The 25,291-nt window shown below is 41.6% G+C and overlaps 1 protein-coding gene across 11 annotated transcripts in view; it reads right to left on the reverse strand.

The window, feature by feature from the left end:
* ACIN1 (apoptotic chromatin condensation inducer 1) overlaps nt 1-25,291 on the reverse strand; it is a gene marked incomplete at its 5' end in the record, with an annotated part of 34,221 nt that overhangs the window by 7,686 nt on the left and 1,244 nt on the right. For 2 of the 11 annotated variants that reach the window (XM_080641256.1, XM_080641259.1), the window contains 8 exons: nt 1,827-1,968; nt 9,259-9,374; nt 9,856-10,071; nt 10,588-11,826; nt 13,067-13,155; nt 22,084-22,203; nt 22,611-22,722; nt 24,681-24,746. In XM_080641256.1, coding sequence (XP_080497382.1) covers nt 1,827-1,968; nt 9,259-9,374; nt 9,856-10,071; nt 10,588-11,826; nt 13,067-13,155; nt 22,084-22,203; nt 22,611-22,722; nt 24,681-24,746 — 2,100 coding nt within the window. Of the gene's footprint in view, nt 1-1,826; nt 1,969-3,504; nt 3,577-3,803; nt 3,962-9,258; nt 9,375-9,855; nt 10,072-10,587; nt 11,827-13,066; nt 13,156-22,083; nt 22,204-22,610; nt 22,723-24,680; nt 24,747-25,291 lie in introns of those variants that run through there. The other 9 variants (XM_080641260.1, XM_080641265.1, XM_080641262.1 and 6 more) reach the window with 5 other exon arrangements.

Below are 25,291 nucleotides of genomic sequence, written 5' to 3' on the forward strand. Positions count from 1 at the left end.
AGTCCCTGATGAGATGGCCTGTGAGAAGCAGGAATGGTCCTGGCCTTTTATCGTGAGAGGCAGGCAGGACCCTATGTCCACCAGTGGCAAGCTGCAGCAATACCACCACCCAATACTTGGAATCCAGGTGATGACTCCAGAGTCCCTTTCTCCTCTGCCTGTAACTGGGGAGGGGGGGTCCTCTCACCGAGTGGGATCATGGAACCTCTGATGAAGGCAGCCTGGGGGTAGAAGGTGATAGCCCCAGGACCTGGCACACATTCAGCATCAAGGTCAGAATGCTTTTCTTCTGAGAGTTGTGTGTGGCATCTTCTCAGGGACTCCAGCTGCGACAGTGGTTCCAGTCAGGTGGATGGATGAGCTCCTGCCTCCAGGGATGGAGAAGTTGGAGCAACCAACATGCTGCCCTTCATCATGGACAACAGGGACCAGAGGAAAGTCCATCTGATGAGCAAGTGATGATACATGGCTGGGCTGTCATCAGCATTAAATCCCTGGGCTCAGACCCTAGACTTCTCAGCAGGGTTCCTAGTAGTCACAGCTTAAACCGAGAGCCCCACTCGGTATTTCACAGCATGGCACTGTGATCACAAACATTGACTCTGTAGGAGGTCTTGGTGCCCTAGACGGGGATCCCAACAGTCTGCAGCAAATGAGGTAACCCACAGTCCTCAAAAGAGTAAAGGTATGTGGGCAGGCGCCCCAGCACTGACACAAGCTCTTCTTGGGGTGTCCCAAATAGGGAGATGGTGCAAGTCCACCCCTTTCCAAATGCTTTTTGCTTTCTCAATACAAGTCTCTCCAGAACAGTGCTCTTCTTGGCCCCCTGATGTAAGCAAGGCAGGGAGGCAAAAGGGGGCCCATCACAGGATCCCATATACATGCCCCCCTCTGGCCAAGACACCTGGACAGCAGACTCGGCTCTGATTGGGCAGCTCAGTAGCAGCGGGTGGGTCCAGAGGAAGAGGCGGCATCAGCGATTGGCCAGTTGGGCAGGGTTATATTTTACGGGCGGATTATCGTACATGAGGTACTTGGACAAAGTTTTAAGAAGGACCTTGTAATAAATAATATTCTGCACATCAAATCACTTTCACCGGCCCCACCCCCCGCAACACACACCAAAGAAAGGCTACACACACAACAGTCCCTCCCACCCTGTTACCCCATTCCCAAACCCAGCTAATTCTTTCTGTTACTTTAAGAGCCAGGTGGACTTCGCTGGCTCTGATGGGAGGAGGCCCCTGAATTGGATGCAGGATAATATATATGACAAAAAAGGAGGTAGAGGGGTCACAGAAGTGGAGAAGGGGCCTTTGGGATCAACCCAGGTGTGGGTTCTAAGTAGCTACATCTCTGCAATGAGACCACTGGGGGGCAGATGACAAACAAAAATTCCTCAGCATGGCTGGTCAGCTGAGAACCACCAAAGCCCACTAGATGGCGTTTAGCTGTAACAGACTTTTTAAAAGGAGGGAAAGCTAAAGGAGTTCCCACAGGGAAAAGCTGGAGAAGGTAGCAGGGAAAGCTGAGCCCAGGTCTTAGATAAAGGGCCATTAACTGACTTTCCCATTAGTTACAAACTTCCAGGGTCTGGACTGCATTACTTCCCCATCAAGGAAAGGGGAAATAATGAGCCCTGTCCCCATCACAAGGGGTCTCCCTTGCTAAACCAGCGAACTCTCCCTTGGCCCTACTCTGATGGGAGTCTCTGCTTATCCCCTTCTTTAGCTATCCAACTGTGGACGAGGGATCACCAGGGTGGTCCACTCCTTCCCCTAGGTCCACTCCTTCCCTCCCACCCAATGGGCAGCTTGAAGATTTACCTCTTTCTTCTCCTCATCTTCAGCACTGCCCTCCGGGCGGTCATCATTGCTGACTTGGTCTGCAACAGGCATGGGAGGCTCTGGCACCTCATTTTCAGGTCTGTTTTCATTTGTATCCATGGTCACTTCCTCCTTCTCCTCACTGACAGTATGGGGAGAGGTTGGGAGAGAAGGGCAGGAAAGAACCAAGGGGAAGAGAGAACAAAATGTTAGGTTTTGGATCAGGAAACCTCCATGCCTCATCTCTTGGATGGGCTGGGATAGCTGCTTTTCACACCAGACGAGAGATTCCCCTCCGCCTCAGGAAAAGTAGGAAAGTTTTCCTTGGGGAAGTGCATAGATCAGAGCAACCCCAGATGGGATAAAGCTGTTATTTGTTGGTCCAGGACTCCAACTGTTTTTAGATAATTAATCAAAGTACTCTTACATGAAGACAAATAACCCCCAGTCCCTCAAAAGTGACTGTGATTTGTCTACAACCTTGTGGCCTCTCTGGACCCTAGTCACAGGCACCTGTATTTTACAAAATTGCATACAAACTAAGGGAAGCCTGATTCTTGGGAGAAAGAATGACCACGGCTGTGGCAAATGATCCCAATCTTGTGTTTAATCAACTGCTTAATAAGTAAAGACCTACTAACCCAGTGGTCGGCAAACCGCGGCTAGCGAGCCACATGCGGCTCGTGAGCCGCGGTTTGCCGCTCTGTTGACTAATGAGTTTGCCGACCACTGTACTAACCCATAGGATCTGGAGACACCAGGAATGGAGAGATGGTAGGGGTGGGGGCTGTAGGGAAGTTAGGGGTGGTGAGGGTTCAAGCTTCAACAAGAACCCTCTCTCATCTAAAAGGAAAAGCTAAAACTGCTGGAGAGAGTATGAAAGCTCAGAGAAGAAATCAGGCCACTTTTACCTGCTCAGAGGTGTAGGAATTGTTCTTACTTTCTGCTTTCGCCCAGTTTCTCCCATTCCCTCATTCCAACTTCCAAGAGATAAAGAGAGCAGCCTCCCAGTCAGGACACACCCTCCCCCACTTCATGCATCTTGCCCCCACAAATGCAGAACCCACTTCCACTCTCCCCCAATCCCACAGGTTCTCTCTCACTTAAGGCAATGAATACCAGAGACTCACTTCAGATAAACTATTTTCCTCTTCTTTTTCTGTCTTCACCCCTAACTTCTACCTCTAATCTCATCCCCACTATCACCCATACACTGGGATAAAAAAAAAAAATCAAATTGAGATGATCAGGGGCCTAAGTCTCAGAAGGGAAACCAAACCTCCCCAGGCTGATAATCACCACCAGGAAATTCAGCATTCCCGGCAGGCTGACTGACACTCAGAGGTCAGAACAGCTTCCCAGAGCAAGCAGGGAGGGATGCACAGGAAGGGGGGAGGGGAAATTCGGAACTGTGCCCCCAGCTAACAGGCCCCCGCAGAAACACAAGATTCAACTCCCTAAATCTAAAGAAAAGGCTTATCCAAAAAATACCTATTTCCTACAGAGAGAGGACAAGTGGGGCCAATTAGAAATCAGGCAGGAAGGACAAAGGGGGAAAGCAGAATGACTGAAAACAAACCAAAACGAAAGACGGAATGAAAGCCATGGGGCAGAGAAGGAAGACGAAGTGGGCTAGGTCAGTGGGGAAAGAGGATACATGGAAATGTGAAGCTCTCACCCTTCTTTGCTTTCTGATAACATGATTTTTTTTTCTCCCCCTGGAAGTGCTGTTTATCCCTTTCTGGAATGGAAGAAATAACAAAAACCAAACAAAAAATCCTAAAAAATTAAAACAAAACACCTTCCTTGTCCCAAGATCCCACCACCTCCTCCCCAGCTACCCGATCCAGAGAGAGAAAATCGAGATGGAGCAACTGGGGATCCAAAAAAAATGGTAAATGGAAGGGGAGGTGGTGGTGGTGGTGAGGGGAGGTTAAAATAGATCTGGATTTTAAGAGATAAGCGTTAAGTCCTCACGGCAAACCCCGAGTTCGGCTGGATTGGTCTCTCTGGAGGAGGAGGAGGAAGAGGGCCAGGCTGCTGGTAGTGGCTGGCTCTATTGTATTAGCGGAGCAGCGGCGATCAGCCGGAGACATGCAGGGCAGCCATCTTGCCACTTACCCAGCAGCCCGTGTGCGGAGGGGAGGGCCCGCTGCCGCAAGGGGAGGGGATGGGAGGGGAGAGGAAGGAGGGCGGCGCTGAGCGAGGGCGGCGCTGAGCGAGCACGGTTCTTATCCTCTGACAGGCCACCGGGCGCTCACTGCTGGCTCAATAGGTCTGGCCTTTTTCCTTCTTTTCTCAGGTTACAACAGCTACCAAGGCCTAACCCCGCAGGGAAAGGGTGCTCTCTCCTAGTCTTCCCAGGGGGCGGGAGGGGGCTGGGTAGAGAGGACATACAAAGTTACAGCTGCTTGCCTGGAAGATTCCAGAGAATAGAAGCAAGGAAAACTGCAGAGCTGGGAATGAAAAAAACGATTAGAGGGCAGATAACAATGTCAAAGTTGAAAGAGACACAGAATGGAGGGTCACAAGCAATTTTTCTATGTGCCCACCTTCCTCTCTTCAAGAAACCAGACATGAAACCTCGAAACCAGATGAGCCAGCTGGTCAAGGTGGGGAGGTAGGATAAGAATTAGTACTACCCAATCACTACAGTAACTGGCTGCTAACCCCAAACATTGACGTGTTTCACTCCAACATGTCCTTTTTCCACGGATGTTGGAAGAAGTGGATAAACAGAGTTCCTTTTCGAATTACCAGTGTGAGGGTAGGTGGTGTGGGGGTGGGTGAGGTAAAGGTGTCTCTGAAGATATGACAGACAACTTTGTTTCATAGACTCTTTAATAAGGTCACCCTGCCCCAGGGTCCACTGGAGACAGAAAAGAAAAGGATAGACAGGGCAAGGGGACCTTGGATAGCTGAAGCATGAAGGCAATTCTTGGAGCAAGGGCTCCAAGGTGAGGGCTTTGAAGTGGGTAAGAAACTGAAATGAGAGAGCTGTTACACCAGGTGGGGGTGATCTGCTGGGCAGAGAGTGATTGGGAACTAAGTGGAAATTATTATGGGCATCTTCACCAGCCTAAATGTGAAATGGGAAGCTGACTCTCATCATTCATAAAGCATTCAGTAGATGCTCAATATAATCATTTGTGGACTACAAAGGGGCTCCTTTTGTATCCTAGTAGCAGTAGCGAAGTACTTAACCAAAAGCTTAGTATTTATCTCAATTGCAATACCAGAGCTTTTAGGTAAGAAATTTTCCTCCCTGCTGCTTAAAATCTTAATCTTACATGCCAAATGAATGCTAAAGAGGTCATGCAATTTATTTTATACATTATTGTAAAAGTTCCCTGTCTCCTCAGTAAGATTAGGAGCTTTGGAGTCAAATTGGCTAGGGCCCATACAAGTTGTGCGATATGGGCAAGTTTCTAACCCTTTCTGTGCATTTCCTTCTTAAACTGTAAAGTGGGAATAACAACAATACATATCTCATGGAACAGTATAACGGTTCACACTTAAGGGTCTGGCTTGAACGACACCCCAAGTCAGGTAAGAATGTGCATAAATACATGTCTGAATAATAGGCCATTATCTCATTTGATGTCACCTATACAGAGCTTTTATTTCCTCAAAGAGTAGACTTCTCTGTCTCTGATACAAAGGTTTTCAGTAATTGGCCTGACAGATTTTCAGCTATGTCCTTATCACTCTGTATAACTACTGGTTTACTTGCCCCTCACCTCCATCCTGCAGGGTTCCTCAGGGTTAGAGACTACAGCCCTTGGTCCCTAGCCCAAGGCCTAACACAAAGAAATGCTCAATAAATACTTCTGAATTAGGTTGTCATTGTGGGTATCAAGTGGACACTTTAATAAGTGCTTGCTCAACTGTAAGTTTTTCTCTTAAAACATTTCTTTGGCTAGAATTCCCACAAATAATGTTACCTTTAAAAATCCTCAAATAAATACTCTCTGTCCATCAACTGTCCTAAAATACTTTCAGCTGCCAATTTGCGTCTCCAGAAGTAGTTTCCTTGGAGAAAAAAAAATTTCTTTACTGGAAATTTCACCTTTTTTTTTTTTACTAAGAATTTTACCATGTTATCCTTGGGCTTCTTAAGGCATAGCAAGTTTGTAATACTGCCCCATAATCAATTTTGTAGGATCCAAAACTTCCCAAGGCTTTAAAAGAAGAATTCTTGAAATTACCCCAAAAAGGAACTCAATTTACTTGCAGGACCAATCCAAAAACCTTGTTAGCTATGTGTCAGAGCCCCACACAGCTTTTCCTTGTAGTCTCTGACTTCCCACTTATTTTAGTTCTTACACAAATGTTTCTGATATCTTTGAAATATATGTGAAATTGCATGGGGGCCAGAGTTGGGGGTTACCTACCCATAATTAAACAGCATTTGTAACCCAGAAGAAAAGGATATTACTACTTGGAGGCTAATAACATCACACTACAGTTAACAAATAAATATGAATAAAATTCAGAGAGGCTAATGGAAAAGAAAATTTTATAAGCGTATGTTTGAAGTTTAGTTTTTGTAGAAAATTCATGAGGTGATGTGAAAGTTAATAAAAAATAGTGCAACTTGACTACACCAGGCACTGAGATTTTAATACAGAACACTCTCAGGAGCATACTAGTTCCAAGATAACAAGGACAGTATGATTTGGGGGAATATGTCCTTAGATACCAATTTTCAGTGAGCAAATTCTACTGATGACAATAAATCCTACTTTTTTATTATGCATCATTTGGCATATTGGCACTGTAGGTTCCCCCTAGGGAGTACCAATTACGGTGTCATATTGGCTGAAAGGACCATTTCCTTCCTCCTATTCAGGCAAAAAGCACTAAATTTCTCTTGCAAGGTTTGTATACACAGTAAGGCTGTCTTCAGAAAATTTCAGGTTTGAATCAACAACTGCTCCCATAAAGTTTTTTTTCCTCTTTCTTTCCCCCCCCTCTATTTTTTTTTAAAAATGTGAAAAAGAGAATATCCTTATTTTCTGTTTTATGAGGACATTTTTGTTATATCCATAACAGGCAGAAGACTGTATTTTGGAATAGGGCTCAACTGAAATAGAACTGAGGCTCACAAATTCCTGCTCCAAGCAATGAAAAAGATACCTTATCCCATAAATCTAGAATTCCTCAGGGCACAATCAGAATCAGAATGTATTTAGCCAACCACAGCAAAAAAGTTAGGCAATCTCTTCCAAGTGGTGAGAGGTCCTTGAAGTACAGTCTAATTTTTTTTAACACTTTGCTGAATCAATAGGCCCTATGCTGTTTTTATTAAAGTCATGTGATTTCTTAAGATGAAGCAAAACCAAGGTTAAGCCACAAAAGGTCTTTCCCATTTAATACTGTTGATCCCACTTTTAAAAGTGGCCAGGGTTCCCAAGGTCACTGGCTAAAACACTAGAACTGAGGTGGGGGAGGGGGATGTGAAAGCCCAGGAGTGTTGTGAATTAGTTGTACCAGGACCTCTCAGAATAGCCTATGGGTTTAGGCCTTTGGGCATGTGTTTTCGTTAGGTTGCTGACTAGACCATTTCAAGATAAGTTGAAGGAAAGCAGGTAAGAGGAATGTGTGTGAGTTCCTCCTAAACTCACATGCATTTCTAATGTAGAGGCTTTTCCACTGAACCTTGCCTAGGCAACAATGGACAATCATAGTATTTGCCCAAAGTGCCACTTGTCTATCACCTTGCTAGAATCATGTAGATTAGACTACCTAAGTCATAAAATGAAGATCAAAGCCACCTTTCACTGGGGAGAAAAACTGTATGTGACTCCAAGCTTCATTTGCCCTGGACTCCATGTGAAAATCCAGAAATAAAGGTGCTTCAAAATAGCATAAAGCACTGTTCTGTTACCAGAAAGAACCTCACAGACCCACAGAATTTTAGGGCAAGCAAAGAGCTTTTTAGAAAATTACTTGCTTCTCAAAGTGCATCGGAGGCAGTTTCTCATGCCCACTCAGCAGCAAGTTCTCAACACCTACTTCCAAACTGGCATTATGCAAAGGCCATGCTGTACCCCCATGGGATGGGGATGGAGAGGCAAGTATTATCACTGGTTGATGGACATGAAAGGGAAGGTGTCACCCCATTTCCTCATCGATGGTGTAGCTGGGGAAATCCTGAACACTTTCCAGAATCCGCTGAGTTTTCACTTTATGGTCCTAGAAGAAAAACCCTTTTCCAAAGGAGAATGTACTCATCCCAAAAAGGAAAAACAAAAACTTTTCAAAAGAAGTAGAATGAACTTTTGGCTTTCAAAACAAACAAACAAAAAAATGTAATGCCCACAAGATGGCAGCAGAGGCAAGAATGTTGTAATGGACATTACAACAAAGGTAGTGCCAAGGTAAAAGCTATAAAAAGTATAAAACTATTATTAAAGTCATTAAAAAATGAGATAATAAAATCATGTCACCTGCTCACCACCCTCCAAAACCAGAAGTAAAAAAACAGTCTAAAGTTCTCAGAAAAGTGTAAATTATTAGACTTTTACGTAAAGGAAAAAATCATACTGATAGTATAGTGTTAAAATTACATAGAAACAATCATGGAAAAACTTTAGGCCAACTGTCTATATAGGACAGTCACCAAAGAAGTACCAGATTCCTGATGTCTAAAAGTTAAGCATCTTATTTTCACAATGCTTTTTTTTTTCCATTTCCCATGAGCATTTGAAGCCAGGAATTCTGGTTCAATGGCTTTTTAATTTATAATACTTGGCTCAGAATAATGAAAGTTCAATTACAAATTTAATTTGACTTGAGTATTTTTCTAGAACTAAATACAAGGAAATAAAAAACTCACATTAATTATATAAATGATAAAATCAATTCAAGAGTCTTAGGAACCCAAGAATTAACTTTGGACTTGATATGGATGGACTTCATATTTTGTTGTATACTGTAAGAGCTAACTTAACTGTGTCTAATAAAATGATAGCAAATAAACAAGAAAAATACAGAAACTAAAACACAGCAACACCCTTCTGTGTCTTTCTTTGTAGACCCTCAATATCCTTCATTAACCTGTATTCCGGGCTTAGATGTAGTTGGTAAATGAGTTAAAAATTGAGTTAAGATGTTTTGGGTCAAGTCCCTCACACTGTCTTGAGTTTGGAGACAGCAGTCTCTGCTGCCTGCTCCTTAAAGGAATCAACTATTTTGGCCAGGTGATCCTAGATATGTTTCTTTACGCTCTCACCACCACTTTTCAGACTCTCTTAAGATTTTTGGTGGTAGCTCCCAACATAGTAACTGAAGTCTAGCGTTTGTCCAGATCAAGCTCTGCCTTCATGTTTTAAAAGGAAACTAGGACTGCTTAAAGAACTCTTGCGAGCAAAGAACTATCACACACTCCAAGTTTCTTGTTATACCCGAGTTGAAATATATCACTTACACAGTGTGATGAATCCTTTCTGATTCTGGTAGGTGAGAGGTTGGAGTCTCTGAGGTTTGGGGCTGTGTGGCAGCTGGTGGCTCTGCCTCTTCAGCTTCACACTTCTTTGGGCTCTCCTGTCAGGACAAACATAGCAAAACAAACATAGCAACATACTTACATCGGCTGGGTTTCTTGTCTTTTATCTGGAGCTGGTAAAAGGCATAGCAGAATATACACCGTACCAACTCTACACATAGCTCTATGTATCTTTGTTATTTCATTTTATACAGTGGAATGGAATATTGCTTAAAAAATTTCCATGCCAGCAATCATTTTATTAGAATTCTTTTTCGAGAGAACCAGGAAAAGGCTTCCTTTTGAGCAGAAAAAAGGAGTTTTATGAAAGAACTGACCCTGAGAGTCCTGGAACTGAGAATTTAGCCTCAGGAACCAGGGAATTGGAAATGAGTTAAGTGGAATCTAACAGGTATCCCCAACCTTCTACATTTCTAATGAGCCTTGTCCAGATTGACCTTTCAGTTTTATAGCTAAGACAAAAGGGAAAATCATGCCTAATCCTCTCTCTCCCTCTAGCGAGAGGGCCTAATAGCCTACCCGTTCAGGCTGTACCCTCTGAGTCACATGCTTTTCGGCTGGCTCAGGTTGGCTCATAGGCCTCACTTGAATAGAGGATGATATGGAAGTCCTCTCCTTTGGCTCAAGGACCTGCAGTTGTAGCACTGGTGGAGTTGCAACCTCCTGACCAGAAGAGGGATCTTTGGTTTCAGTGTAGCTGTTGTTGCTGTCCCTGGAGACTCCAGGGCTCAGAGACTGAAGAAATGAAACACATAAAGCAAATTATTTTATATGGTGTATGTTCAGTAGGTCACTGGTTTTCCAACTTCTGCTGACCCAATTGAATACTTTCAACCTTTTTGTCCCTGTGTTTATTACTGTTTGAGTTAGTGACCTCCCTGGCTTCTTAGATTATTCAACAAATTACTTACATTAAGCCCCACTAGGTGCTGGGTACTGGAATACACATGTTAAAAGGCATGTTCCTAGCCTCAAGAAGTTTATAGTAGAGGAGATGGATAAATGAACTTAAAAAAAAGTTCAAAATTCAAATTCTTTTTGAAATCAAAGGGGCTCAAAATGAAAAAGGACCCATTTAGGGATCAATGAACTGAAAATTAGATTCTGAAATGGGGGGAAAGTAATCACTGAACTGGGGACTGAAGGAAGCTTTTCCTATTTCTGCCAGAAAATATGATAGGTTCTCCTGTGATTGAAAAACACTGACATACAGACAGAACATCAATGCACTCTGGGTACTCCCATACTTACTTTTCTGCTGTTGCTTGATGCTGAATGAGAACGGGAACGTGACCTAGACTCTGATGTTGATCTGGAACCCATCTTGGATCTACCACGAGGGTTGGCATCTCTCTGCTTAGATCTTGGAGGTGAGTGAGACTGAGAGCCTGAACTATCAGGAGAGCGAGATCTTGATCTAGATCTGGAAGATGAAGATGAGGAGGACCGGCTAGAGGATGAGTCTAACCGTTTCGATCTGTGGCTTGGGATAAGGGTATGAGAAGCCCCTCTGTCTTCCTTCTGTTCCAAAGACGGCTGTTTAAGAGATTCCTCAGTGATCCCTTTGGCCAGTGCTAATTCCTCGATTTTTAGAGGGAGTGGTTGACCAGATTTGTCTAACTCAGTTTCAAGATCCTTCTGGGTTGAAGATTCAGCTGGTATGCTTTTCTGAACCAGAGGCAGGACACTCTCCTCTGGCACTTTCTCTGCTGGAGATTCTGCTTTGGTGTCTGCAGGACTTGACAAGAGAGACAAGCCTCCCGCCAACTGGACAGGATGCTGAGATATTAATAGCTCCCTGGCCTCAGCTTCTGTATTAGGAGGAGATAACTGAATGAGAACAGGGGGGGCTGGGCCTTCCATGGGCTCTATTTCTTCTTCACTCTGAAGTTGGGTATTAGGTGGTGGTGAAGATGCTTCCTTGGTAAGTAAAGGTGGGGGAGTCTCCTCCTCACTGGCAGTTTGCTCTGGTTGTAGCATAACAGGGGCCTTCTCTAGATCTTCAGTCAATCGAGGAGGGGAAGGGGACTTTGATTTTTCCTCTAAGCTTTTTGAAGGCTTTAATTCTCTTTCTTCTTCAAGGGGAGAAGCTGTTTTCATCTCTTTCTCCTGCTGATGTCTGGCCAAATGACTTTTTCTACTAGCCTCTTCCTGGGACCTTGTAACTCTCCCTCCTTTCTCTAATCCCTCCTGTTCCTGGGATTTTATGGTTTGGGATCTCTCATCCATCAGCTCTTCTGGTTTTGCTCTGGGCATCTCTTCCCCCTCTTTTTCTTCCTCAAACTGTTTCAGAACTGGTGCATCCCTCGATTTTAACCCCTCATCATCTTCTTCCTCTTCCTCCTCTTCTTCCTCCTCCTCCTCCTCCTCTTCTTCCTCCTCTGTTTTCAAATTTCGATCTGCTCTGACCCTTAGATTTCTGGAAGGTGTTTCTTGATCCTCTTCTTCCTCAGCAGCCTGGCTGCACTCAGAGAGTTTAGCTGCTCTTGCCTGAAAAAAAAAAAAAAAAAAAAAAGACAGCTATACAACGATTCCAGGTATATTAGCTCACTATCAACAGAAGAGAAAAAGTATCTCATGAGACACACACAGGAAAGAGAAACTCAATGACGTGCTTGTGCTTCCAGCAACATAGAAGTAAGTGTGACAGTAGACAAGCATGACTAATGTGGACTCTAATGAGAAATAAAATAGTGACCAAAAGGAATACAATAATGAACCTTCTGGTTCATTTTTTAGCTTCAAGCTTGAAAAATAAATATAAATTGAACATCAATAAAGTTCAATTATTGATCAATAAAGTTCAATTACTGATCAGGGGAGACTGATCTATTATCATTTAATGTGATTATTTTTGTCACTTTGATATATTTTATTTTCCCCCATTATTTCTTTTCCATAGTCATAATTACACTATATATACAGGTGTTTTTTTTGGCTTAACAACAGATTTTTATTGTCTCACAGTTTGGGAGGCTATTACAAGTTTGAGATCTAGGTGATAGCCAAAACTCTGAAGGCAGTAGGAAGGATCTGTTCCAGGCCTCTCTCCTACCTTCTAGAAGTTCCTTGAACACTTCGAATGGTGTTCTCTCTGTGGATGTGTCTGTCTCTGAGTGCAAATTTCCCCTTTGCATAAGAATACAGTCATATTGGATAAGGGCCCACCCTGATAACCTCATTTTAACCTGACCCTGTTTACAAATAAAGTCACATTCACAGATACTTGGAATTAGGACTTCAACATCTTTTGGGGGATGCAATTCAACCCATAACAGCAAAGCAGATGTCTATATATTCTCAATTTGCAGCTACATCTTCTTCCCTCTTTCTCTGCTCTTCACATTTCTTATTCCTCAACAGCCATCATTAAGATCAATCTTTGAGGATAAGTTCAAAATATATTTTTTTGAAAAAAATGAAGTTATTAGTGGAACACCTAGAAAAATTTAAATAAGATGACTAAATATATACGTCTGTATTCTGCTCACTTAACATCATATCATAAAGCTTTAAGGTTTTAACTGAATAATTACTTAGAAATCTAAGGCCAGAGCAGATCTAAATTAAAAAAAAAAAAAAAAAAGATGAAAGGGAGGAGAAAGAAGATGAGTATATAGAAATAGAAATGTAGAGAAACCAACTCTGAAATAGTCTGAGAACGAAGAGCAGGAGATATCCAAAGCATTATCAAAGAGGAGATAGATGCATTAAGAGGTATTTGACTTACCTGCCTGACCCTGGATGACCGTCTTTCTCCTTTCCTTGGTTTCTCATCATCAGAGTCACCTTTCTCTTCAGAAACAGAGGAACCTTTTCCTATCAAATGAAAGAAAATCAAGTCACATTCATGACATGAACACTCATTCAAGGCTGTTTTCTAAAACATAATCAATCATAGCATATGAACTGGTCAATACATATTTCTATCAATTTCTTTGACTTCTATGCAGAAGACTATATAAAGCTCTAAGGGTCAAGATCTTAATAATTCCTGCTATGTATGTCTGAAATATTTTTAATATCTCAAAACCAATTCACTTAGTACAAATAACTCAAATGTAAAATAACTACCAAGGGCTTCAAACTGTCTAACAAAGATGTACAAACACTAAGTGCACTTCTTTCTTTTTTTTTAATATATATATTTTTCATTTCAGAGAGGAAGGGAGAGGTAGAGAGACAGAAACATCAATGATGAGAGAGAATCACTGATTGGCTGCCTCCTGCACACCGCACACTGGGAATCGAGCCTGCAACCTGGGCATGTGCCCTTGATTGGAATTGAATCCAGAACCCTTCAGTCTGCAGACTGACGCTCTATCCACTGAGCCAAACCGGCTAGGGCCAAAGTGCACTTATTTTTATAAAGTGTTTTCTTACTCTGAATTAAAACTCAAGATCCCACTAGGTTCAATGTCTATTTTTTAAAAATTTCCTATTACTACCACTAGTTTTGACTAAAATATTATGGTTAATATGCCAGTTTGTAAAATAACAATCTTTTTTTTTTTTTAAATATATTTTATTGATTTTTTTACAGAGAGGAAGGGAGAGGGATAGAGAGCTAGAAACATCGATGAGAGAGAAACATCGATCAGCTGCCTCCTGCACACCTCCCACTGGGGATGTGCCCGCAACCAAGGTACATGCCCTTGACCGGAATCGAACCCGGGACCCTTCAGTCCGCAGGCCTATGCTCTATCCACTGAGCCAAACCGGTTTCGGCTAAAATATCAATCTTATGAAGTACTTATAAGCATGGTTTTCAGAGCCTTAAAGTTCTTAGAAATTACTAGAAACAAACAGGACAAGGCTTCAGAAATGAGCCCTTCTCAATTATGTATTATATATGGAGCTCAAAGTGAGATTTTTTTAAAAGGAAAAATAAGTTATATTAAAAGAATGCTTGGAAACTACCAATCTAGGTCATTCCAAATAATAACTCCATGTAAAACTGAAAAAACTTTCTCTCACATTTCATGAAGGATGGTAACTGTGGATAAATAGTATTTAAACTGGCGGCAAATAAAGCAGATGGTATGATCTCTAACTCAAGGGCAGGATTTATTTCTATATTTCAACAATCTAAAATGAACTAGAAGACTGCACATATTTTATAAAACTTTACTCCATGATCACCTGATTAACAAGATCTCTGCATATACACCATTTTTTATCTGGGTTAGTGAATAAAGACTTGCATTATGGGTGTGTGTATAGGATCTATGGTTAAGATATACAGTGACAGGCCAGATTCTTTAGTAAACATGTAAAGAATAACCTAAGAAATCAATAAATAATGTAGTGGCTATAATAATCAATTTCATAATTAAATGACCTGGAATAGGTTAAATTACAAAATTAACAAAAAGGTATTTCCCCAAAGCACAGCTCCTTTGCAAGTATAAAGGAGAGGAACAGACTTATTGATAGTTTTATAAAAAGGAAAAAAAAAGGCAGATGTGGGACAGATGCATAGGCAGAGCACAGAGGATTTTTAGGGCAGCAAAAATATTCTATATGATACTGTAATGATGAATACATGTCATTGATATCTGTCCAAACCCTGAGAATGTACATCAATAGTGAACCTGAAGGTAAACTATGGACTTTGGGTGATTATGATTTGTCAATGTAGGTGCATCAATTTTAAGAAGCGTACCACTCTGCTGAGGGATGTTGATAGTGAGGGAGGCTATGCGTATGTGGGGCAAAGGACATATGGGAACTCTCTGTACCTTCCTCTTGATTTTGCTGTTAACCTAAAACCACTCTAAAAAACAAAAGCCATTATCCAGGTGCTCAAGAATTTAAAAAAAAAAAAAAAAGTTAATCAGGTTGGAGGGAAGGTTAATAATTTCCTGACCGGGAATCAAACCATTGACCTCCTGGTTCATAGGTCTATGTTCAACCACTGAGCCACACCAGCAGGCAAGAATACAAACATTTTTAAAAGAATAAAATCCTGCCCTGGTCAGTTTGGCTCAGTGGATAGAGTGTCGGCCTGTGGACTGAAGGGTCCCGGGTTTGACTCTGGTCAGGGGCACATGCCCAGTTTGTAAACTCGGTTCCTGGTGGGGGGAGTGCAGGAGGCAGCCAATCAATGATTCTCTCTCATCATTTATGTATCTCTCTCTCTCTTCCCCTTCTCCCCCTTCCACTCTGAAATCAATTAAAATATATATATATATAAAAAGAATAAAATCCTAAACTCTGGAGGGAAAACCTACAGAGATTCTCAGATACTCCTCAAATACAATAAACTGCTAAAATTCATAGACCTAGCCATCCCAAGTACTTTTATCACTGCAAATTCTATATAAGAAACATTTTTGTTTTATTTTCAAAATAAAAACAAGAGTTATAAGCACATATTTAAAGTCATATGAGAGATGTTTTGTGGTTAATAACAGGCTTTCAGTAAATATATATATGCTCTGATTAAATAAACATAATTTTGGGGGGGTGGGGGAGAAGGACATGTACAAAGTTGGCCAGACATAAATGTATTAAGTTAGGTATATACAAGCAAATAGCTTCTTTCTCCATCTACTGTAAGGTGCATACAATTCTATTGGATCATATTATTTTAAAACTGTAAAATGGCAGTAACAGGATTCTAGATGATTACCCCTTGGGAAGCACTTGAATAGTAAGTCATCAAAAAGATGAGGGTAGCCTGGCTCAGTGGTTGAGTGTCAACCTATGAACCAGGAAGTCATGGTTCAATTCCCAGTCAGAATCGAACACGCCTGGGTTTCAGGTTCAATCCCCATTGTGGGCATGCAGGAGGTTGCCTACCAGTGATTCTCTCTCATCACTGATGTTTCTCACTCTCTCTTCCTCTCCCTTGCTCTCTGAAATCAATCTACACTGATAAAATAGAAACATGCAAATTGACCATCACTCCGCTACGCCCACCAGCCAATCAGAGAGAGTATGCAAATTAACCCAACAAAGATGGAAGTTAATTTGCATAAGCAGATGCGGAGTGAAGACTGAAGACAGCATAGAACAGAGGTGGGCAAACTTTTTGACTTGAGGGCCACAATGGGTTCTTAAACTGGACCGGAGGGCTGGAACAAAAGCATGGATGGAGTGTTTGTGTGAACTAATATAAATTCAAAGTAAAGGAGCGGAGGGGAGAGCAAGAGAACCCTCCGCTCTTTCGGCTCCGTGGGCCGGATAGAACAGCCAAACGGGCCGGATCCAGCCCGCAGGCCATAGTTTGCCCACGGTTGGCATAGAAGGAAGGAGGAGGGAAAGCGGAAAGCTGGGCAGTGGTGGCAGCGGGAGGGAAAGCACGGGGCAGCAGCAGTGGCGGCAGTGGCTGCGGGAGGGAAAGTGCGGGGGGTGGGAGGGAAGGGAAAGCACATGGCAGCGGGGGCGGGAGGGAAAAGGAGGTGGGGGCGGAGGGGGGCGGTGGTGGCGGCAGCAGCGGCGGGAGGGAAGCCTGCCTGGGCGGGCTTCGCTCAGGCCGCAGGAAGCCCTGTTCTTGCAGGAATCTTCCTGCAACGGGCCTCTAGTATAAATATAGAAGAAAAAAAGAGATGAGGATAAAATGGGTAGGGCTGTTCAGAAAGTTTTGGTCATCATTCAGTTGTAAAAAATGTGACAACGTGCAACAAGAGCTTAGTAAGCAATACAAAATATAAGGAAGAGATGAGGAATCTCTTTGTACAAAGCTGATATGATGAAGACAAGCTTCTGGGAAAGCTGCCATCTTCTATTATAAGTACATGGCCACATAAGTGTCCTAAACCAGAAGTGAATAACGTGTAGAAACTGAGCATCTTTAGCAAAAGGTGGGGCTAATATTGGTAACAGGTTAATAAATGTATTTCAGGAACTGAAAAGCAAGTCAGGGTAAATTATAAGATCTCCAAGATTCCAAAGCCAGAAGCTTTCAGGAGAAAAGAAAAGATGGCTGCTAGCTGCTGTCAATGCAGAATGTATTAAGGTGAAGAATATAAGAGCCATATTGGAAAGTAGTTTCTTCATCCTAGAAAACAAAGCACTGGGCAGGATTTGCAGGACCCAAGTAAGGTAGCTAAAGATCACAGCAAAGCCTGTGGCCAAAGGGTATCCTTCAGTTGGAATAAAATGCAGGAATTAAGAGAATGGAGACCAGGCAATGATTCCAAACCTAAATCTGAGTGATAGTAGCTGTTTAAGTAACATTATCTAGCATTTCCCTAGAACTGCAGCATCCAGATTTAATATGAGAAAAAAGAGTAAGTACCACTTGCTTTGTAAGCCAAAGGCTGCCTACCATCCCCTGGGGCTATCCCTTTTTTAAAGAACCTGTATTCTAAATATTCATTTTTAAATATTTTGTAATTTTTCTTCCTACTTTTCCTACATCAAGCTCTTTTTGAAGAAATTAACAAGGATTTTTGAATACCCAGTCTTGATCTTTAAGGAAATCCAGACAAATTCTGACTATTGGAGGGTGGACACTGACTCCCCACACCTTAGAAAATCTGATAAAAGTGATGGAGAGTTAAGAAGTCAAGAAGGACGCCCGGCCCTGACCAGTTTGGCTCAGTGGATAGAGCGTCAGCCTGCGGACTCAAGGGTCCCAGGTTCGATTCCGGTCAAGGGCATGTATTTTGGTTGTGGGCACATACCCAGTGGGGAGTGTGCAGGAGGCAGCTGATCGATGTTTCTCTCTCATCGATGTTTCTAACTCTCTATCCCTCTCTGTAAAAAAAAAAAAAAAAAAAATCAGTAAAATATAAAAAAAGGATGCCCGGCTGGCATCTGGCATGCCTCAGTGGTTGAGCATCAGCCCATGAACCAGGAGGTCACGGTTCAATTCCCCATCAGGGCACATGCCTCGTTGTGGGCTTGATCTCCAGTGTGGGATGTGCAGGAGGCAGCCAATCAATGATTCTCTCTCATCATTGATGTTTCTATTTCTCTTTCCCTCTCCCTTCCTCTCTAAAATCAAATACACACACACACACACACACACACACACACACACACACACACAAAACTGTCAAGGAGAGCCAGGGAGGATTTTATAAACAAACTAGAGCAGCGGTCACCGACTGTCCATGAGGTCCAAAATGTTGTTGACCACTGAACTAGAGGCCTAGTGCACGAATTCGTGCACTGGTGGGGTCCCTCAGCCTGTGGGGACTGGGCTGAAACCGGCAGTCCAATGCTACCTGCTGCTCCCGCTCATCCCAGCCCCACTGTGCCTGCAGTGGGCTCGTACTGTCAGTCCAGATCAAGAGAGACTCGCACTGCTGCAGCGGCACTTGCCAGCTGTGAGCCCTGTGTCTGGCACCCATGAGCCGTGTCTGGCGCCCATCAGTCAGCTGAGCAGCGCTCCCACTATGGGAGTGCACTGATCACCAGGGGTCTGCTCCTGTGTTGAGTGTCTGCCCTCTGGTGGTCAGTGCACGTCATAGCGACCGGTTGCTTAGACTTTTATATATATAGACTAGAAGCCCAGCGCACGAAATTGCACCGTCCCACCCACTCGTGCGGCCTGGCTGTGCTCGCAGCCCCACGCACCCACACAGCCCTGCCCACCCATGTGTGCCTCGCCACGCTCACAGCCCTGCCCACCTGTGCCCGTCTTTGGTCGTTACGCCATTAGGGCCACTGGATTTTTATAATATAGATTTTTCCTTCCTATTTGGAATTTTGTCTACAGCACATAAACAGGAGGCTGCCAGAATATAAGTCAAGGATCCTGATGAAATATAATACTGAAAAACTATTCTTTTAGTTAGTCATTAATAAATTGATCAACAGAACTATAAGGGACTTTAAAACCAGAAGTCACATCCCTGAGATTCTCAGGGTAGGGCCCAGGAATTCATAGTTTTAAAAATAGTAAACTAGCCCTGGCCAATGTGGTTCAGTTAGTTGGAGTGTCACTGTGAGCACCAAAGGTGGCATGTTCAGTCAGGGTGCATATGGGAAGCAACTGATTGATGTTTCACTCTCTTTGAAACCAATTAAAACAAAGCAAAACAGCCTGGCTGGTGTAGCTTAGCAGTTGAGCCTGGATCCAGGAACCAAGAGGTTATGGGTTTGCTCCCCGGTCAGGGCACATCCCTAGTAGGGGGTACATACGGGAGGCAGTTGATCAATGATGTTCCTCTCTCATTGGTGTTTCTATCTCTCTATCCCTCTCCCTTACTCTATTACAATTACTACTTTCATCTCTTTTATTTTTCACCTCTCTCTTGCCTTTTCTTTTACCCGTCCCGCCTCCTCCCTCCATTAATGACAGCTACAGGCAGGGTCCTGCTGACGACAGGAAGTACTGAAGAGACTAACTATCCTCACTCTACATCTTTGCTTTTGAAACCTTATTTCTATGTCAGGATACATTCATTTCAAATTCCAGTTGTTTGTTTTTGTTAATCCTCACCCGAGGATATTTTTTCCATTGGTTAAAAAAACATTTTTTAAATTGATTTGAGAGGAAGGGAGAGGGAGAGAGAGAGAGAGAGAAATATTGATGAGAGAGAATCATTGATTGGCTGCCTCCTGCACACCCCACAGTGGGGACTGAGCCTGCAATCCAGGTATGTGCCCTGACGGGGAATTGAACCATGACCTTCTGGTTCATAGGTTGACGCTCACCAATGAGCCACGCCAGCTGGGGCACTGAATTTTTTTTTTAAGAGACAGTGGAAGGGAGTGGGAGAGATAGAAACATCGATGTGAGACACACACATCAGACACATCGATTGGTTGCTTCCCACATGTACCCCGAGGGGAGCCAGAAATGGAATTTGCAATCGAGGTATGTGCCCCTGACCAGAATAGAATCCGAGACGCTTCAGTTCACAGGCTGATGCTCTAACCACTTAGCAAAACCAGCTAGGGCTCAAATTATATTCTGAGACAGGTTTTTTTCTTAAAATGAGTTCCTTATCAAATCATGTTCTTATCAAGAATTTTCAATGGTTCCCCCATTACCTTTAGAATAAAAAAGCTCATACACATTGGCTTGATATTTCAAAGCCTTCTGCAGTATTATCCCAATCTACCTTTTAAATTGTTTCTCTATTTTTGAATATGAAAGAATACTTTACATTGGCTAGATTACTTTGATACCTCTTTTAAAGATATCACAGTCATTCCTATCTCTATACCTTTGTTTCCTCCTAAAAATACCCTAATCTGTGCCAATTCAAATCTTACCCATTTTTAAGGCATAGCTCAAATCCTACACCTTCATGAGGCTCTCTCTAATCACACTAGTCCTCAGAATGCTCTTACTCTTGAATTCGTATGGTACATGTGCCTGTATTACTTATATGTCACTTAAAAATGTGACATATTATAGTGTTAATTTTATGTGCAATTATCTTTTCTCTCCCTAAATAGATTTTACAAATGTGCTAACTCCCCATATACATATGGAGATATGTATGCAGCAGAAATTCAATACATATTTTGAGTGACTTTTAAGAAACACTGGCAACTAATTTATAAGTTTTACTCTTCCTCTTGGCTTTACAATCAAGGAAAAAAGAGTGCTAAGAGCAAAATGGATCAATTGAGGGTCTGCTACTTTTATATATGAGGAGAAAAGAAGTTTCTTAAAAAATGTATTTTTCTCCAATCATTCAGGAAGAAATTCTATATTAATCAGAAGAGCCAGCAACTTTCAAACATTCCAAAAATGTTAAATATGAAATTATCACCTTCCCCAAGACCACTGATATGATTAATGATTCAAAACAATAACACTGACTCAAAATACTTGTTAATTTACACATTGGTTTAATATAGCTATCTACTGTACACACATCTTATATACATATTCTCCTAAAAGGATATTGTCTTAGCCCGACCATTATGGTTCAGAGGTTCAGTGTCGACCTATGAACCAGGTCATGATTCGATTCCTGGTCAGGATACATGCCCAAGGTGTGGGCTCGATCACCAGTAGGAGGTGTGCAGGAGGCAGCGATCAATGATTCTTTTTCATTATTGATGTTTCTATCTCTCTCCCTCTCTCCCTTCCTCTCTGAAATCAATAAGAAATACATTTAAATAAATAAAAACAAAATAAAAGGATACTGGTTTTAGATAGGTAGTTCCTAGCAAACAAAGGCTCAATTTACAGACTTTTGCTTGAGATACTATGCAAAACTAAGTGCTTAATAATGTGAAAAATTTAATCTTGCCTGAACCTAGTCCACACACTGGGTTAGAGCTCACATAATACTCTCCACTGACTTTCATAGCACAAAGCACAATTGTAATTAATTATGTAATAATTTGGTTATGTCCATCTTCTCACTAGACTACAGACTTCATTAGGGCAGAGACTTATCTTCCTCTACCGTATTTCTGGTGCCTCGCACATGCCTGGAGTAACAGGTGCTCAATAACAATTATGAATTAATAAACTGCAGCAGATGTCCTTTGAGGGATGACTGGATGTGCAACTCAAAATATATATAATTGATGAAAAGGTAAAAGAAAGTCATTACTGTTGCTAAATTCAGAGGTAAAAAGGTTAAAGAGGTACAGATGAGAAGAAAAATCATACCACCTTACAAAACATTCTGAGAGGTTAACACAACAGAGGTGAAAGCAGACTTCAAAAAGGACATAATTTCCATGAAAAACATGTCAAATATCAAGTCACAGTTTCCCTGGGACTTTAATGGAGGCTTAGTATGAAAGGAGGTGTAACTACCTCCCCCCACCAACTACGCAGGATTGACAAAATTGCGCAGTGGGGAGGGAGATACGTACTGGGCGAATGTCTGCTGAGCTCCAGCTCTGGTCTCTCCAGGCTGCTCTGAAAGTCAGGAGGCAGCAGGGAAGCCACTCCCTCAGGATGGATCATCTCGTCCTCCGACTCAGCTGAAGCTTCTGCAAAGTACAGATTGGGTCGGGGCAGGGAGGGAGTGAAGGGCTCAGCATATGGGAATATGTAGAGGAGTGAAGGAGGTCAGGCAAAGTCATGGATACAGAGTATATACTAAAAAGAGTGCTGTACATAGAGAAATACTCCATGGGATTAAGCTCTACCTCATCTAAAAAGGTGGCTTAATTTACTTATTACTCTTCCTGTTGGCAGGAATCCTTTTCCAATAAGATAGTCAAATTGTCTTCTTCCCTGACAAAAGGTAAATAGTAACTCACTTGGCATAAACTACCGAAGCAAATAAAATAGTCTTAGGCTGACTTATTCCCGAAATTGCCTAAACAGACCCATCTACTCAGTTACAGTAACAAGAATGAAGAGCTCCTTGTAAGAAGTAACAGTCTGGGCTTACCTTCAAGTTCTGCAGCTTCTCGAGCTTCACGTTCCAGACGCTGCCTAAGTAGCTCCTGCTGCTTTTCCAGATACTGCTTTATGAAACTGTTCTGGCTCATTTCCTCGCCAATCTGTGTTGAGGACATGAAAAAAAAAAAAAAAAAGTCTAGGAAAGCAAACTAGGAAAATGCAAGGAAGAAAATTCCATGGAGCAAAGGTCTACCCCTTATATCTGGACTCAAGAAAGATGATTAAAATGTTGGATGGCTTCTTTTTAAGAGACTTTTTATGTTGAAGATCAAAATAAATGGTCCTATGGTTCACAAAAAATGGCAAAAAGAGGAACTGCACAAAATTTCTTATTTTAAATATTCAGTTCCCATCAAAAAAGTGATGCACAACTTAAAAGAAATACAAATTCCTGTAAAAGTATGTCTTTTAATCTAAATTTTTAGATAATAGAAAATATTATCTAAAAATAATCTAATTTTTTAGTAATATCAAGAAATAAAAGGGGAAAATACTAGGTCATACTATTTCATCTTTTATTGTTAACAAAAGACCAATCTCTACCTATCCAGGGAACAGTTTAACATCTTCAAAATTCAAGTACAGGACTTAAAAAATATGAAAGCAAGAGACTAAATAAAGGGATATCCATTCAGCTTTAGACAGAGTTCTAAGTCCATTTTCTTTGGGTGATAAGAAATACTTGGTAACAATATTTAAAATGCAGTTGCTTAATCCTTTCCATCCTTTTTTTTGCAACACAGACTCCCACATCACTCTTCTGCCCTTCAGCTTTCTCTCCACAAGTCCCCCACCCGAGAGAGCCTTCTTGCTTGGCAACTGCTATTAGAACTCCAGAAAAAGGAAAAAAAAATCTAAATACTTTCTATGTTACTAGTCATCTTTCCTAAGCATAGTAAATGTTTGCTTTCACCTAAAGTATAGATGAGTTTCTTGGTACTCAATGGACATTGATGAAGTGTAGGTTGCACATGTTAGAGAATAAATGTATTAATTGCAAAAATTATAATAAAAGCAAAGCTTCAAATGCAAAAGGAATATAATCATAAACTGATTAATTTATGCAGTGTCTTATACTTAACTAAACCTCTGTAAACGGGCTATATTATAATACAGCTTAATGAGGCGATAACAAGGGAGTAAGAATTTTTCCACAGTATCTTGGGACTTCATCTAGTACTGGAGCTGCACACCACTGCAATAACAAAGATCTGGATTTTTCCTTTAAGTGCATGACACACTACAATGATGAGATTTTAAAATGAAAAAGAATCTTAAGAGATCATGCAGTCTAAGAGAGAGCTAAAATGTTAGCTTTTAAGGTTTTCTTTTAAAACTGTGGAATGATTTCTTCTAAAAAAATCTTATGCAAAAACTCAATATACAAACCAGACAAAAATAGATCTAATCTAGTTTAAGAGGGGAATGTGAATCTCTGCTTACTTGGGACTAAGGTATCTTCCCCAGGAAGCCCCCAAAAAAGCAACTCCACGAAACCCCAGCAGAGTAGTTATAGTACTATGGATCTAGTTCAACCTCTTTATCTTATACACAGGGAAGTTGAGGAAACCAAGGCTTCCAAAGGTTAAGTATGCCCTAAGTAACAGAACAATTAATGTTTAGGAGTAACTTCATGGTTAGTATTAACACTTTTAATGATGGATGATTTCTAAAAGATTGAATTATTAGAAAATCTATGTCAACACAATATTTCCTTAGCCAAGCATTTTCCTTACATTTTATATCTACATTCAAAGACCACTATTTTCCCCAAATCAATGGCAAATACATGACTTCAGATCCCAGTACAACACTTAAATCAGTTGGAGCCACATTTTTTCTGCACACACCATTTCAAGTATCAGAAATCAACTAACATCTCCTCTGATTCTGTTTTTGAATTCTTTATTAGAATTCAACTGTCCTGGTATGAGAACATTTCTGACCAAGGGAACTTAGGAAATATTGGTAAGGAATTAAGCATCAAATATACATCGTGTCCTTCCATGTATCTGTGCATCTAAAGAGTCTACCCCATCTAATGAACCTTCTTTCTTACCTGGGAATTTGGCTGAAATGCAGCATGGGGCGTTGAGTGTTTCTGTAAATTTTCTAGCATTAGAGCCTGGCATAGAAAAGGGCAAAAAGTCAGAAAACAGGAAAAAACAAACACCCACCCCTCCCTCAATCTCTTCATTAAGTGCAATGACTAACCATACACATTTAAACTGTATTCCTTTTCCAGGAACCTAAAAAGCCCTTCACTAATACTATTCTCATTTATCTTCAGAAGACCCTTAAAGGTAGCCATGGCTACTGCTCCCAAATGTACAGAGGTAAAATATAGGCACACAAGAGGCAATCAGGGACTTGGCTATGTAACAAAATCAGTGACAGAACCAGTGCTATAATCCCTATTATCTTCTGCACTTCTGACTAGTGCTCCTTCTAAATCTGACCCTGCAGGTAAAATTACTTCAAATACTCAAATCAGCTTCAAATACATGAAACCAACATGGGGCTGCTGGCTGTGGGCTGACTGAATTACTAGGTCAAATAGTTACCTAGGAGTAGATCTACTCGAGATTCTTTCCAAAAGAGTGACACGTAGATTTAGCAAATTTAAAAATTTTCAAAAAGGAGGCTACAGAACAGAATGAGCTCGGACTC

Source organism: Plecotus auritus (genome assembly GCF_963455305.1).
Source record: "Plecotus auritus genome assembly, chromosome: 1".
NCBI classification, from domain to species: Eukaryota; Metazoa; Chordata; class Mammalia; order Chiroptera; family Vespertilionidae; genus Plecotus; species Plecotus auritus.